This window comes from Gekko japonicus, unplaced genomic scaffold (genome assembly GCF_001447785.1).
Source record: "Gekko japonicus isolate JY-2015 unplaced genomic scaffold, Gekko_japonicus_V1.1 scaffold45, whole genome shotgun sequence".
NCBI classification, from domain to species: domain Eukaryota; kingdom Metazoa; phylum Chordata; class Lepidosauria; order Squamata; family Gekkonidae; genus Gekko; species Gekko japonicus.
Genome location: NW_015177011.1, coordinates 1756657 through 1769186, shown reverse-complemented (window position 1 = coordinate 1769186; position 12530 = coordinate 1756657). Strand labels below are relative to the sequence as shown.

The 12530-nt window shown below is 43.5% G+C and overlaps 1 protein-coding gene across 1 annotated transcript in view; it reads left to right on the top strand.

The window, feature by feature from the left end:
* Window positions 1–12530, top strand: part of TRAF5 (TNF receptor associated factor 5) — a 23296-nt gene extending 10766 nt beyond the window's left edge. Inside the window, exons 4-10 of the mRNA XM_015427612.1 lie at window positions 493–657; window positions 2039–2116; window positions 2436–2510; window positions 2722–2814; window positions 7605–7745; window positions 9953–10121; window positions 11608–12530. Of these exons, the coding sequence (XP_015283098.1) occupies window positions 493–657; window positions 2039–2116; window positions 2436–2510; window positions 2722–2814; window positions 7605–7745; window positions 9953–10121; window positions 11608–12185 (1299 nt within the window). The 3' untranslated portion in view covers window positions 12186–12530. The remainder of the gene's footprint in view (window positions 1–492; window positions 658–2038; window positions 2117–2435; window positions 2511–2721; window positions 2815–7604; window positions 7746–9952; window positions 10122–11607) is intronic.

Below are 12530 nucleotides of genomic sequence, written 5' to 3'. Positions count from 1 at the left end.
AGGAAGGCTCCCCCCCCCCACCCCCATCAAGCCCCCACCACCCCTACCCCCGCGGATCCCTCACGCAGATCCCTCACTAACCGCGATCAAGGCCTTCCCCAGGCCGCAGCGCTCCGGCGATGGGCCTCCTCAGGCCTCCCCTGAGCCACAGCGCTCCAGAGCGGGCCCTGGGAGGCTGGCGATGGGCCTCTTCGGGCCTCCTCCAGGCCGTAGCGCTTCGGCGTGGGGAGCTGGGGCGGGGCTGGACACCACCACCATTTGTGCCAGCTTGTGGGCTGTAGGAGCGGTGCTCCGGCACGCTCCGGCCCCAAATGACCCCTGGTTCTGTGTATTTTACTGTTTGTACTGTTTTTATTTGTAATCTGCCTTGAGTCTCAGAGAGAGTGGCAGGTAGTAAATAAATTCTTCAAATAAGTGCCGCCTGTATCGTTTGCATATTTCAGTGAGCTTTACAATGTGAATAATATGATACCACATTCTCACGTTTTATAGGACCACCTACAGCAGTGTTTGTTTGAAAGAGTGCAATGCATCAGTGAAGGATGTTGTGAAAAAGTTCTTCAGAAGGATTTGAAAGAACACATAGATTTGCAGTGCCGCTATCGAAACGAACTCTGCCAATATTGTAATCAGCTTGTACTTTTAATTAATTTACAGGTAAGATTGTAGTAAAATGTCTTTAGTCAGTTTTCATTATTGCCTGCAAAGTGCTGTAGGAAATACAAAGTGCCTTGGGCTGTACATTCTCCAACAATCACAGTCTTGGAGATAATCAAGAGTGCTCTTTTGATAATGCTGTCCAAACTCTAAAGTTCAAGCCAGTAATTTTGAGAAGGCATTTATATATTGAAATTTTCCAGTGGTAAATTTGAAATACAGGAAGTGTTAATAATCATCAGAGTTTGATATTTTCTGTGGTCCAAAGGTTATAAATGGCCACCAGACGAAGAGTGCTGCTGTTCTAACATCAGGGAGAGCCAGGGGCAGTATAAATGAAAACTCAGTCTCTGACTTTCATGGAAGTTCCATAAAATGTTAGCTATCCAGTCCCTTCCCTATTCACCCACCCCAGCGGACAGAAAATTTGACTGGGAGGGAACCTTTCTCATTGAACAACCAGAAAGGTTAGATGCAACAAGAGCGAATTCTTTGCAAGTTCTCTGCAATAATTATAGCAAATGTGCCTGTTGAAAATTGCTTTTTCCACTGTTTGACAAGAGAGGCCATTGTTGCTATTTTCTGTCCAGATTTCCAAATGTAGATCACTTTCTTTCTTCTGCAGAAGATGAAGGAATAAGAAGCAAGAGATATCAGAGGCTCCTTGACAAAAGGCTGTAATATGCAAATTATAAACTACAAGCTGGGAATCCACAAGAACTGTGGGGGAAAGAAATCCCAGCCTCCCCCCCCCCCAGCTCTTTCTCCACCTTCTTTTTCTCTTTTTCCAACTGCCACTGCTTGCCATTTCTCCACACACACACACACACACACCTCTGCATTCATGCTGGAGTTCCCTAGACACCAGGCTCCAGTGGTCTCAGCTGCTAGGGAACCCCACAGTGCTGACTTTACTCTCGTGAGATTTCACAAGATCTTAGTTGCCATTCTCCATGTGAGGGGTTAACCCCCTTATCTTAAAGTTTTGGGATTCTGCACACTGGAGAATTCCCCTAGGTGTGCAGAGAAATCCCCTGTATCTTTACATAGTCCCATTATGTGGATTTTATGATCCACATGCTGGAGCCATTGTTTAGAATTAGACATAAAGATCTGTCTACATTATATAAATAGTCCCTTTCATGATTCTTTCATGAGTCCCATTGGAATGATGAGACTTGCACAAGAGCACAGTCCTTGCAAGAGCACTGTTGGCTCCTTGTGCTATTCCTGTTAATTTCATTGTGGCTTGCGTAGGAGATCCCAGGTAAATTGTGCCCATGTCCGCTTCTGATTTTGGTTTTTAATTGTGTAGAATGAAAGATACTTAGCTCTGTCATTTTATTCCCTTGAATAACAAATCTTTCAATATTATTTTCAGGTCCATGAGGAAACTGATTGTCCTTGTTATCCCTTAACTTGTCCCCGTGGCTGCAAGCAGATAATTCTAACAAAAGAGGTACAGGAATGTTTTTAGTTTATTAAGAGCTGGCACAATCTTGTAAAGAGAGCAGTATATCATTATCCTGCATCATTATCTTGCCGTTAGTAGAAGAAGTTTGTTTTGCTTTTCTTTGTTCATAATAGTAATTGTGTGACCTTGTCGTACCTACCTGTGTGAATCTATTCCATTGTAGTTGTTGACACCAACTGGACATTCTATTACTGATCTTGACATCATCTTATTTTCATATCACTTTATCAAGACATCTCTCCTCCCCCCACCCCCCGGGCAATGCTGAATTAATGTTAATTTTCCCATGTGTTAATATCTGCAGGTAGAAAGTCACATCATTGTATGTCCTGAGGTTGAAATTGATTGTCCATATAAACCATATGGCTGTCTAACAAAGGTATAGTATTACAATGCAAACTTATCCTTTGCTAGTAGATACACACCAAAGCACAGCTAACCAGTGACTTCTCTGTCCTCCTCTGGTCTGTTTGTGTTAGTGTCAGCTGTATTATAAAACTTTGTAGAAAGAGACATTTTTATTAACAAATTTGACTTAAAATGCATCACACTTGCTTTGTTTTTACTTGTTCTTTGTATTGCCTTTCTAGATTAAAAGAGGAAAACTTTCAGAACATGAGAATATTTCTTTAAGAGAACACATGCTACGGATCTTGGACAAGAACTCAAAGCTGGAAGAACAGGTTTAGCACAATATTAATGATATTTTCCTGCAAAACCTGTTAACATGGACTTTGGACACATGATATTTTTAAGAAAGGTGAAAGTGGTTTGAAAGAAGCTTCACTTCCCATGTATGTACATTTGTTTTTCTTCCCACTGTGGATTTGCAGTGATGCAAAACCCACTGACTAAAGGTGAAAGTGAGAAGAGGGTACACAAGAGCAGTCCTTCAAATCACCTTCAGTTTTCTGGGGGGGGGGGGGTGCCATCTCTTTGCACCGATACTTAGTTGAGTTCTACAGTCTCTTATGTGATGTCAGCCATTCTAGAGAAATCAACAAACTGGTCTGGTATCCACTGCTGCGTTTTTGGGCGGTGGCTCCTGGCCTTCAGAACTCTGGGAGATTCATGTGGCTGCTGCCCTGCTTACCTTGTAGAGTTGCTCTTAGGCATCCTTTAGACCTGGGTAATAGCTGATTACTTTTGATGCTTTTATATGTTTTATTGTTCTTGGCTGTGCTTTGATTTTTATTGTTTTATTGTTGTTGAGTTGTTCTATTTTTCTCATTGGCTGCTTTGAGGTGCCATACTGTGAATGGCAAAATGGGGTAAAATATATAAATAAACCCAGGAGATCATTATTCTGCAACACCCAGATTTCATTTCAGTGTTACCTGTTGTGCAGTATATATCGGTGATTCTTGCCTTGATCTTTGAGAGCATCATGGTGTTAACCAGCTGGAGATCTTTTGATAACATGGTTTCCTCAAGATCACTGATGCTTCCTCAATATATAGACATAGGAAAGAAAGCTGAGGAAATCTGTTTCTGTGGCTGGGTTGGGAGAGGCATCTTTGAAGAAGATAGTGAGATGTCAAGCCACTTTACATACTTTCCTACTTTTCTTCAAGTAACATTTGAAGAGATTGTATTGGCATGAAACCCTTTTCCACCTGCTACCTGCCAGTCTTGAGCCCTGCACAGTGGTTAACCAGGAGACAGAAAGAGGTTATCCTAGGAGAGGCTAGCTGGTAGCATGGTGTAGAAGAGACTGGATATCTGATTCAGTACTTAGATCCAAGGCTGTCTTCTGGTGATTTTATTAGCGCTCCATATTATTTAGGCCCATTTTACGTATGCAGCAGCCCAGGAGGTGAACTGCTTGTAATGCAGCCTTGACTGGAATTCTGTTGGCAAACTGCTTATGTCATGGGCAGCGGTTAGGAAGGTTCCCTACTGGCTGCCACCACTCTGGTATGGGTCTCCTTGGGAGGGCCCACAGCACCCACCCTACCCCTTGTTACAGTACTTTTGCAACAGGTTTCTCCTTGTACGTGACCAAATGAGGCGTGAGGATCCAGGCAGTGTGACATAGTTTTATTTAACAACAACTTTAGATTAATAACAAATAGGAAAAATTAGCAAAGTAAAGGTAGGTAAATCAGTAAAATAATAAATCCTAACGCGTCTGCCTACATGGTCCTAGCCTTCCATAGGTGTCTGTTCACAGTCCAACTCACCCCTTTTGGATGAGGGATCTCAGGGAACTGTGACTGGCCAAAGGCGGGCTTCATGTGGAGGAGTGGGGAATCAACCCCGGTTCTCCAGATTGGAGTCCACCTGTCAGGTACTTCAGTGACTCAGTATCAATTGCAGGTTCTTATGCAGATTCAACTTTATTGATCAGAGTAGGATGAAGTCGACTTGGACACTTTGAGTCAGGAATGACACATACAAAATGGCAGTAGCAGATATAGTGGGTTCATACATTACCCCCTGACACCTAGAGGCCAATAAGCAATGAATATAAAATGCGGGGAACTGTGTAACAGTTCAGGGGTGAGCGGGAGAGTTGGAGACATTCGCGCCCAAGCAATGAGAGCTCAAGGCCAGCTGGTCGATAAGGAGCAAAACTAAAACACAGCTGCAGAGCAGAGCACATTCCAGCCGAAAGGGGGAAAAAACTTCATGGCGGGACTACCTGACACCACCGCTCTTAACCATAACACCACGCTGTCTCTCAGAACTGCTATGAGTATATACCCATGACAGACAAAGTCATAGAGTTTGGGCTAGCTACTCAAGATGTTAATGGGACTGCCAGATCTCTACTACTTTCAATCCTTTCATATCCACTTCTGGTGGTAAAGGAACCAGGGTGTTTGGGGTGATGTTGTTCTGGTAAATAATAATCCTGTCTTCCAACTATATTTCTGCTTTTTTGGTGCCTTCTAACTCTGACATTTGAAACATGGAGCTCTGATTCCTTTGAATAACTTTTTTTTAAAATAGATTTTGTAGGAACTCAAGCCCAACCGTCATGCACCAAGGCCCTAATCTGGCTGTAATTCCTTTCCCCAGCCTTAGTCAGAGAGGTGTGGGGGTTGGGTACCAACCTATTCCACCTTCTCTCCTCTAGCTCTGCTTCCTTGTGAGCTGGGAGCCACAGCTGGGCTGTCCTCACTGGCCTCCTTCCTCCAGTTCTTTGAAGGCCCTACCCAGTGGCCTCCTTGTACCCAGAAGCCTTGTGGGGGTGTAGCCCAGCCTTTAAGGGACCAGTAGTGCCTTCTGAGCAATTTCTGCCCCATTAGTCCCCTTCCCCCCCTCCAGAGTGGAGCTTCCCAACAGCTCATTGTCAGACCACTGGCTGTCAAAGGGCTAGGTGTCAGTGGCTGCCTGACTCTTAAAGGACCATCTGCCATTGAACAGCTGACTGGTGTGAGGACCCTTACAGGTGCATCAGTAACCCCACTGGGCCTGTGAGATACCAGCCTTGACCATGTGGGGGCATGAAAAGGAGGGGGCCTGGTGTTGTCTCCTTCATCTCTCCCTCTGGTAGATTTGATAATAGGAAAATGTCTTCTAAAAAAACCTGGATACCCATTACTGATTTCACTTACTTGTACAATGCAAAGACATGGGGAACATTTTTGGACAGAAGGTCACTGTGAAATTGTCACTTTCCCATGACTGAGCTTTCTTCTGATCAAATTGTAACCACATCCTATAGAACAGTTGCATTTTACTGTTAGTTGTTTGCCAGAAGGTTTTTTTAGTGTTACTGTCTTAGCAACTGTCAGTAGCAGACACCTATAACCCATTCACTGGAGTTTTCCACGACAAGGTTAAAAATTAGTCTTGTCAGGTGTGGATATGTTCAGAAGACTGATGTACAACTGGAAAATTAAATCGTGCAAGAAAATGATTGAAAATTGACCTGCACAGTGTGTGACCTCCCAAGCTGAATGCAGCCCATTTACCATGAACCCTAAAGCTGAATCTTGTCAGGACAAAAGTGCTGGTCAGTAATGTGTCTGTTCTTGAGAGGGCCGTATTAAGATTCTAGGGGTCCTATTAGACCTCCATTATTAGAGAAGTAGGGTGCTATGGTGGCTAAGCATGCTTTTTACCAACTGCATTTAGCCCAAAAGCTTTCCCCCTATGTAGAGACTACTGACTTGGTTACACTCTTCCATGCTAGAATAACCTTGAGGCTTGATTACTGTATTATGCCTTTGAAGACAACTCGGAAACTACAAGTGGCACAAAATGTAGCAGCATGATTGCTATCAGAGGGCTGACTCCTGGGAGCATGGTTGTCAGTTTGTTTCTGGATCCAGTTCAAGATGCTGGTGCTTAGCTTTAAAGCCCTTCATGACCTGTGGCCCACATACCTGGAGGAGCCTCTCTCCTGATAGGAATCCATGCAGCATTTGGCATAGCAAGATCTTTTGGCTATTGTTCCCCATGCATTCAGCTGCCACCTGTTCTCAGACTTTTTCAGTGGCCAACCCTGTTTTGTGGAACAGCCTCCCAGAAGAAAAAGGTCCTCTCCCTGATAGCATTTCAAATGGGCTCCACTGCTGTAGTCTTCAAGATGGCTTTGGAGCTTTTAAAACTTTAGTTGTTGTTGTTGTGTTTTTTTAATTTCAATTTATATGCTGCCCTCCTTGCAAGCAGGCTCAGGGCGGATCACAAAGTAGATTCTAAAACACATCAGATACAATATTGCAGAAAAATTAAAAACAATTTGAAACAACGTAAATGAAAACAGGTTGCACTATTTGTCTATGGTTGCGATCACATGCAGAATTAGCCGCACCATAGGTGCGAATGCCGGGCGGATTTTAAAGGCATGATCCGATGCCAACATCTGCCATGCGTCCCGCTCCCGTCGGCAACCTGTTTTGCTCTACTGCAGAAGCGGAGTAAAAAGACACTGGGGAAAGTTCAGTAGCAAACGGGTTCGCTATGGGCCAGAAACGGACTTTCCCCTGTGTAATTGTGCCAGCACACTCTCATGGCGCCGGGATGGTCTGATCGGGCCATCCCGACTCCATGCCGTTGTTTTTTCCCGTTTCAGTATGTGCATCATCGCACACTGCATAGGGAGCACTCGGTGCGGAGATGTGAATCATCGATCCCTCGTTGAAGCGCACCAGAAATACGCAGCAAAAAAACCACCTGGCTCACCCGCAGTTGTGTCTGATCCTGCAGTGGTGGGCTGCCCCCATAGCTCCCAGGGACTGTGTGATCGTGCAAATGCGGGTCAAATACCTGCGGAGCAAATAGCCTCACTTCCCCCCTCCCTCGCGCGCATTATCTCGCGCGTGTGACTGCAACCTACATGCAGAATTTCCAAGCTGGTGCTGTTGGGTCTTTGTGATCTTCTTAATCTGGGCCGTGTAGAGGTGGTGAATAATTTAGTTACTGTAAATCTTATTTATTATTGATTTTTAGTACGTTAACTTGTTGGGAGAAAGACTGGTTTGTAAATTAAAAATAAATAAATAGATCTCTTGTCTTGTAGATCTCTGACCTTTATAAGAACCTAGAACATAAGGAACTAAAAATCCAGCAACTAGCTGACACAGTTAAAAAGTGTGAAAAAGAATTCAGGCAGTTCACACAGCTGTATGGTAAAAATAGCAACTTGCTGGCAAGCACTCAGGTAAGATCAGTTCATTCTTCCTTAACACCTTCTTCACTGCTTCAGGAAAACAGAAGCATGCCTATATGGAGATACAGATGCTACCCCTCTAAAGACAACTGTAGATTCTGCTAGACTGAGTTTTTCTTCTTAATTTCAGATGGATTTTATTTATCTTTTATCATAATCCATTTGTTTACTGTAAACAAAAATTGATTTTAAGTCTTAAAGTAAAGGTAAAGGTTCCCTTGCTCAAAAGCCAGTCGAGTCCGACTCTAGGGTTGCGGTGCTCATCTCCGTTTCAAAGCCGAAGAGCCAGTGCTGTCCGAAGACGTTTCCGTGGTCATGTGGCCGGCATGACTAAACACCAAGGCGCACGGAACACTGTTACCTTCCCACCGAAGTGGTACCTATTTATCTACTTGCAATTTCTTGCTTTCGAACTGCTAGGTTGGCAGGAGCTGGAACTAGAGACGGGAGCTCACTCTGTCATGCGGCAACTCGGGTCTCGAACTGCTGAACTGCTGAACTACTGACCTTCCACAGCCTGCAGTTCAGCGTCTTAACCACTTGAGCCAACGCAGCTCCTATTTTAAGCCTTAGAGTAAGAGTAATTTTATCACTTGATTCTTCTTTTTTTAATTAGAAAAGTATTTCTTTAAAATTGATGCAAAAAATCCAATCAAATAGCACACATCCCTAATTTAAAAATGGAACAAAGGTAGGGTTAAAAATTAGAAATCTTTACAAGCGGACAATGAAAAACTAACCAATGCAGTGAAATAGTCAATGTGGGCAAACTTTCTGAACTTTTGTGTCTTGTGTGTTTATATTTTTTTTACATTACCCACATATACTAGGTCATAACCAGGTATTTGGGATACAGAATTGGGTTTAGCATTCCCAACATAAAAATCTATTTACATAAAAAGAAGTTCAGAGTTACATACTAGCCTCTGGTATGGGAGCCAGTATTGTCAAGGGAGCACCCAGGCTTGTCCAAAGTGTACAGAGGAGGGTGGTGTGAATTCTTGGGCCAGGGCAGCTGGATTCCTGCCTCTGCTCATCTGTCAGTGAATGGTCACCCCTTCAAGTTGACTCTCCAGAGATGGGATACTTGTTAGGGTTCTGAAATGAGACATGTTAGTCACATGGCATGGACTTAGCACTAACCCAAGGGAGAGCGCAAAGCGCCCTCTCTGTTCCTCTCCTCCCTTTCCCATTGTATGGGCACCTTGGCTATACTCTGGTTTTTGATAGCATAACTTTTCGCCATGGGGGGATATTTCTGTGCTTAGGGGCTGAACTAACTCATGCTGTGTTCCTCAGTCCATCCCTTTTCCAGCCAGCATAAAGCTTGTGCCAGTGTTGCTCTATGTCATTACCACATTGCAGTGATGCCAGGGTGCTCTACCCACGGATCTCAAAAGTTGCACTAGTGGAGCTTCTTGTCAGCTCCCTGTTTGCTTAACCCACCTCCCACGTTGCGCTGTTAGACTGAAATCCTAAGGACACTTTCTTGAAAGTAAACCTCACTGAATAATATGGAATAATATGGAACTACTTTTGAGTAGACATGCATAGGATTGCTCCTTTATGGTGCCATTCTAAGCTGAGTTACACCCTTCCAAGCTTAGACTTCAGTAGGCAGTGCAATCCTGAACAGCGTTATATCCTTCTGTCAGTCTTATTTTCCTTGATACTACAGGTAGAAACTGTTGCAGCCGCTCTGCAGTGTACATCCAACAAAGTGGCATTCCCATTTTCCTAAGGCTGCATACATGTAATTTCCTCAAGCACTTTTCAGGATCTTGTTCAGCAGAAACAAGATCCTTACATCTACAATAAGCTCCTCCTTCTTGAAGGCAGCCTAACAGCAGTGGACTTGTAGGACAGTCAAGAAACTAATACGCAGTATTGTGGGCTGAACTGTTATTACTGTGCTAATTTTTATAATACTGAGTTACTTTCGAGTTAAAATGAATGTTTCTAGGCTGTGATAAATTATGAATAGCAAAATCTGTAGGAATCAAATTGAGATCATTGGGACTGATGACTAAATGTGAAACTTCAGATTAATGATTGCATGCTAATTGAAATGAAACGTGAACGACCTAAAGAAGGAAACATTTTTAATATAGCTTATTTGAAAGTTTAATAAATGTATTTTAATATGAAGCAATTTCAGGATTTTTAAAAAATATCCTTTCTCCTTCTCCCACTCGAAGTCTTTGGCTGTTCATGTTGATAAATCTGCCTGCCTGGAAACACAAGTGAGACAGCTAATACAAATGGCAAACCAACAACAGAGCAAATTAGACCTGAAACAACTACTGGAGACCATTGAAACCATAAAGCAAAAAGTTGCTTTCCTGGAGTCATTTGAACAACGCTTAGGTATTCTGGGAATTCCTTTCTGACTAAAGTTTTCTGGTATTACAGGGTTTGTAAGTGACTATATTAAAGTCTTGAAACAAGACACAGATTCAGGGCCCAAGTACACATTGTGTGTTTCCTTGAGTCCACCCTACCCATGTGGTTTTTTGTGAGTTCCCCACTGAGCAGTTATTTAAAAGATGCAAATCAGTTCACCACAAAGGCTAGTTTCTTGAATTTACAAAAGAAGGGAGTTCCAGAATATTTGGGTTACCAAGATCTCAGGTCCGTATCTTTACATTTAGGTACAGGAGAACTTACATTTTTAGTTCAAAGGAAAGACCACTGTATTTGTGGGGGCTTGTCCCTGTCCATCTAGAAGAAGAAAAGGGGAGAGTGAGGCTCTGATACTATGTGTGGCTCTGTTGCAAGTCAGAGTCTTTCATGGACTCTATGGTTCCTTGGCAAAAGCACTCCCTTGGCAAAACTGTTCCAGTTCTTCCCCAATAATTGAATTTTAATTTTAATTTGGAGGCTGGAGAGGTGGTTGTTTGTTGGCTTGTGCCAAATGAAATTTCCTTTGCCGGCTGTTGCTTCCAGTCCATTATCATCACTCTTTTAAGCAGCTGCACAGTAGGGTTGCCAAGTCCGGCGTTGCGCCGCTGCGGGGGACTCTTGGCTTGCGGCTGGAGCGCGCACGCACCGCACGCACAACACCCGGAAGTGACGTGACAACGCCGGGCACGCTGGGGGCGGGGCCACAACCATCTGAGGGAAAACCATAGAGTTTTCCCTCGGATGACGTGGCCCCACCCCCAGCATGCCCGGTGTGGTCGCATCACTTCCGGGTGACGCGCACGTCGGGGTGGGGCTCCCCCCGGGGCCCGATCCACTGCCGGCGGGGAACGGGCCTCTGGGGCGGGGGTTTCCCTGCCCTCCGGGGGGACTTGGCAAACCTACTGCACAGCCCAGATTTTTCTGTAGGGTCATTTTGTATGGTCGTATGGCATATTTCAAAGAGAACACTTAGCTGCACATTAGAGGAAGTAGTTAAATTTTTCAGACAAATCAAGCAACTGATACTAGTGCTACACACATTAGGAAGCATAAACATCAATGCTTTGGCTGCTCTATAAAAATATTTAACAGTCAAAGGGATGCTCAAATTTAGAAAATGAAACTGTAGTTGAAAAAGGAAGAAAAGATGAAAGGTCCTTTTAAAGTCACATTCCTAAGTACATTTTGATGATGGTTACAGTATCATAGGACAAACAATATTTCATTATTTTAAATTGAGGCGATAAGTATCTATACAATGCCTGGTATAATGCAATCTCCTATTATAAATCAGGAAAGAATGGAGTAGTCCTTTACAAAAGGGCATCAGTGTCAGAACAAGCAGTGTAAACACTAAGAGTTAATGTCTGTCATTATTTCCACATTTCCACAAGTCTGTATACAACTCTCCATTCCTTCCCATTTGATGTGTTGTATCTTTTTCCTCCAGTTTTCCTGGAAGACTTGTCCAGCCAACATGAGGTGCACCTTGGTATGCATAGGGTACAACTTAACAAAAATGATGAACGGTTTAAGCTTTTGGAAGGAACAAGTTACAATGGGAAACTGATCTGGAAAATTGTGGACTACAAGATAAAGAAAAAAGAGGCTGTGGAAGGCCACACTGTCTCTATATTCAGCCAGCCCTTTTACACCAGCCGCTGTGGGTACAGATTATGTGCCAGAGCATATCTGAATGGTGATGGTTCAGGAAAAGGAACACATGTTTCCCTGTACTTCGTAGTGATGAGAGGGGAGTTTGACTCGCTGTTACCCTGGCCTTTCAAGCAAAAGGTTACGCTTATACTTTTGGACCAAAGTGGGAAGAAAAATCACATTGTTGAAACCTTTAAGGCTGTCCCCAACAGCAACAGCTTCAAAAGGCCAGAAGGGGAGATGAATATTGCCTCTGGGTGCCCTCGGTTTGTGGCACACACTGTGCTGGAAAATGCAAAGAATGCTTACATCAAAGATGATACCTTCTTCCTAAAAGTAGTAGTGGATTTAACTGACCTTGAGGAATTATGAGATGTACCTCAAAAGAACCACTTGAAAATTCAAGAGTGTAACTTGGTGTTCACTGGATGGTTTCTGTCAACAGAGAAAAGCTACGCTCAGCCTACTGACCGCTTTTTACATTTTGATAGCTCAGAGGCTATTTTTTGTACTTTTTTCAAAACTGCATTAACTAGTTAAGGAGGTGAATTTTAAGCATGTAGCAAAGCCCTAAGTGTTAAAAGAACATTTAACATGTTTGAAAATTAACTGGTTCACTCTCTCAGGAGCCACATTTTTAGAAGATACTGCAGTGCAATCTTCTGGAGCTCCCAGGCAGGTCCCTGGGCTCAACTGGCATCATACACACTGCTAGAG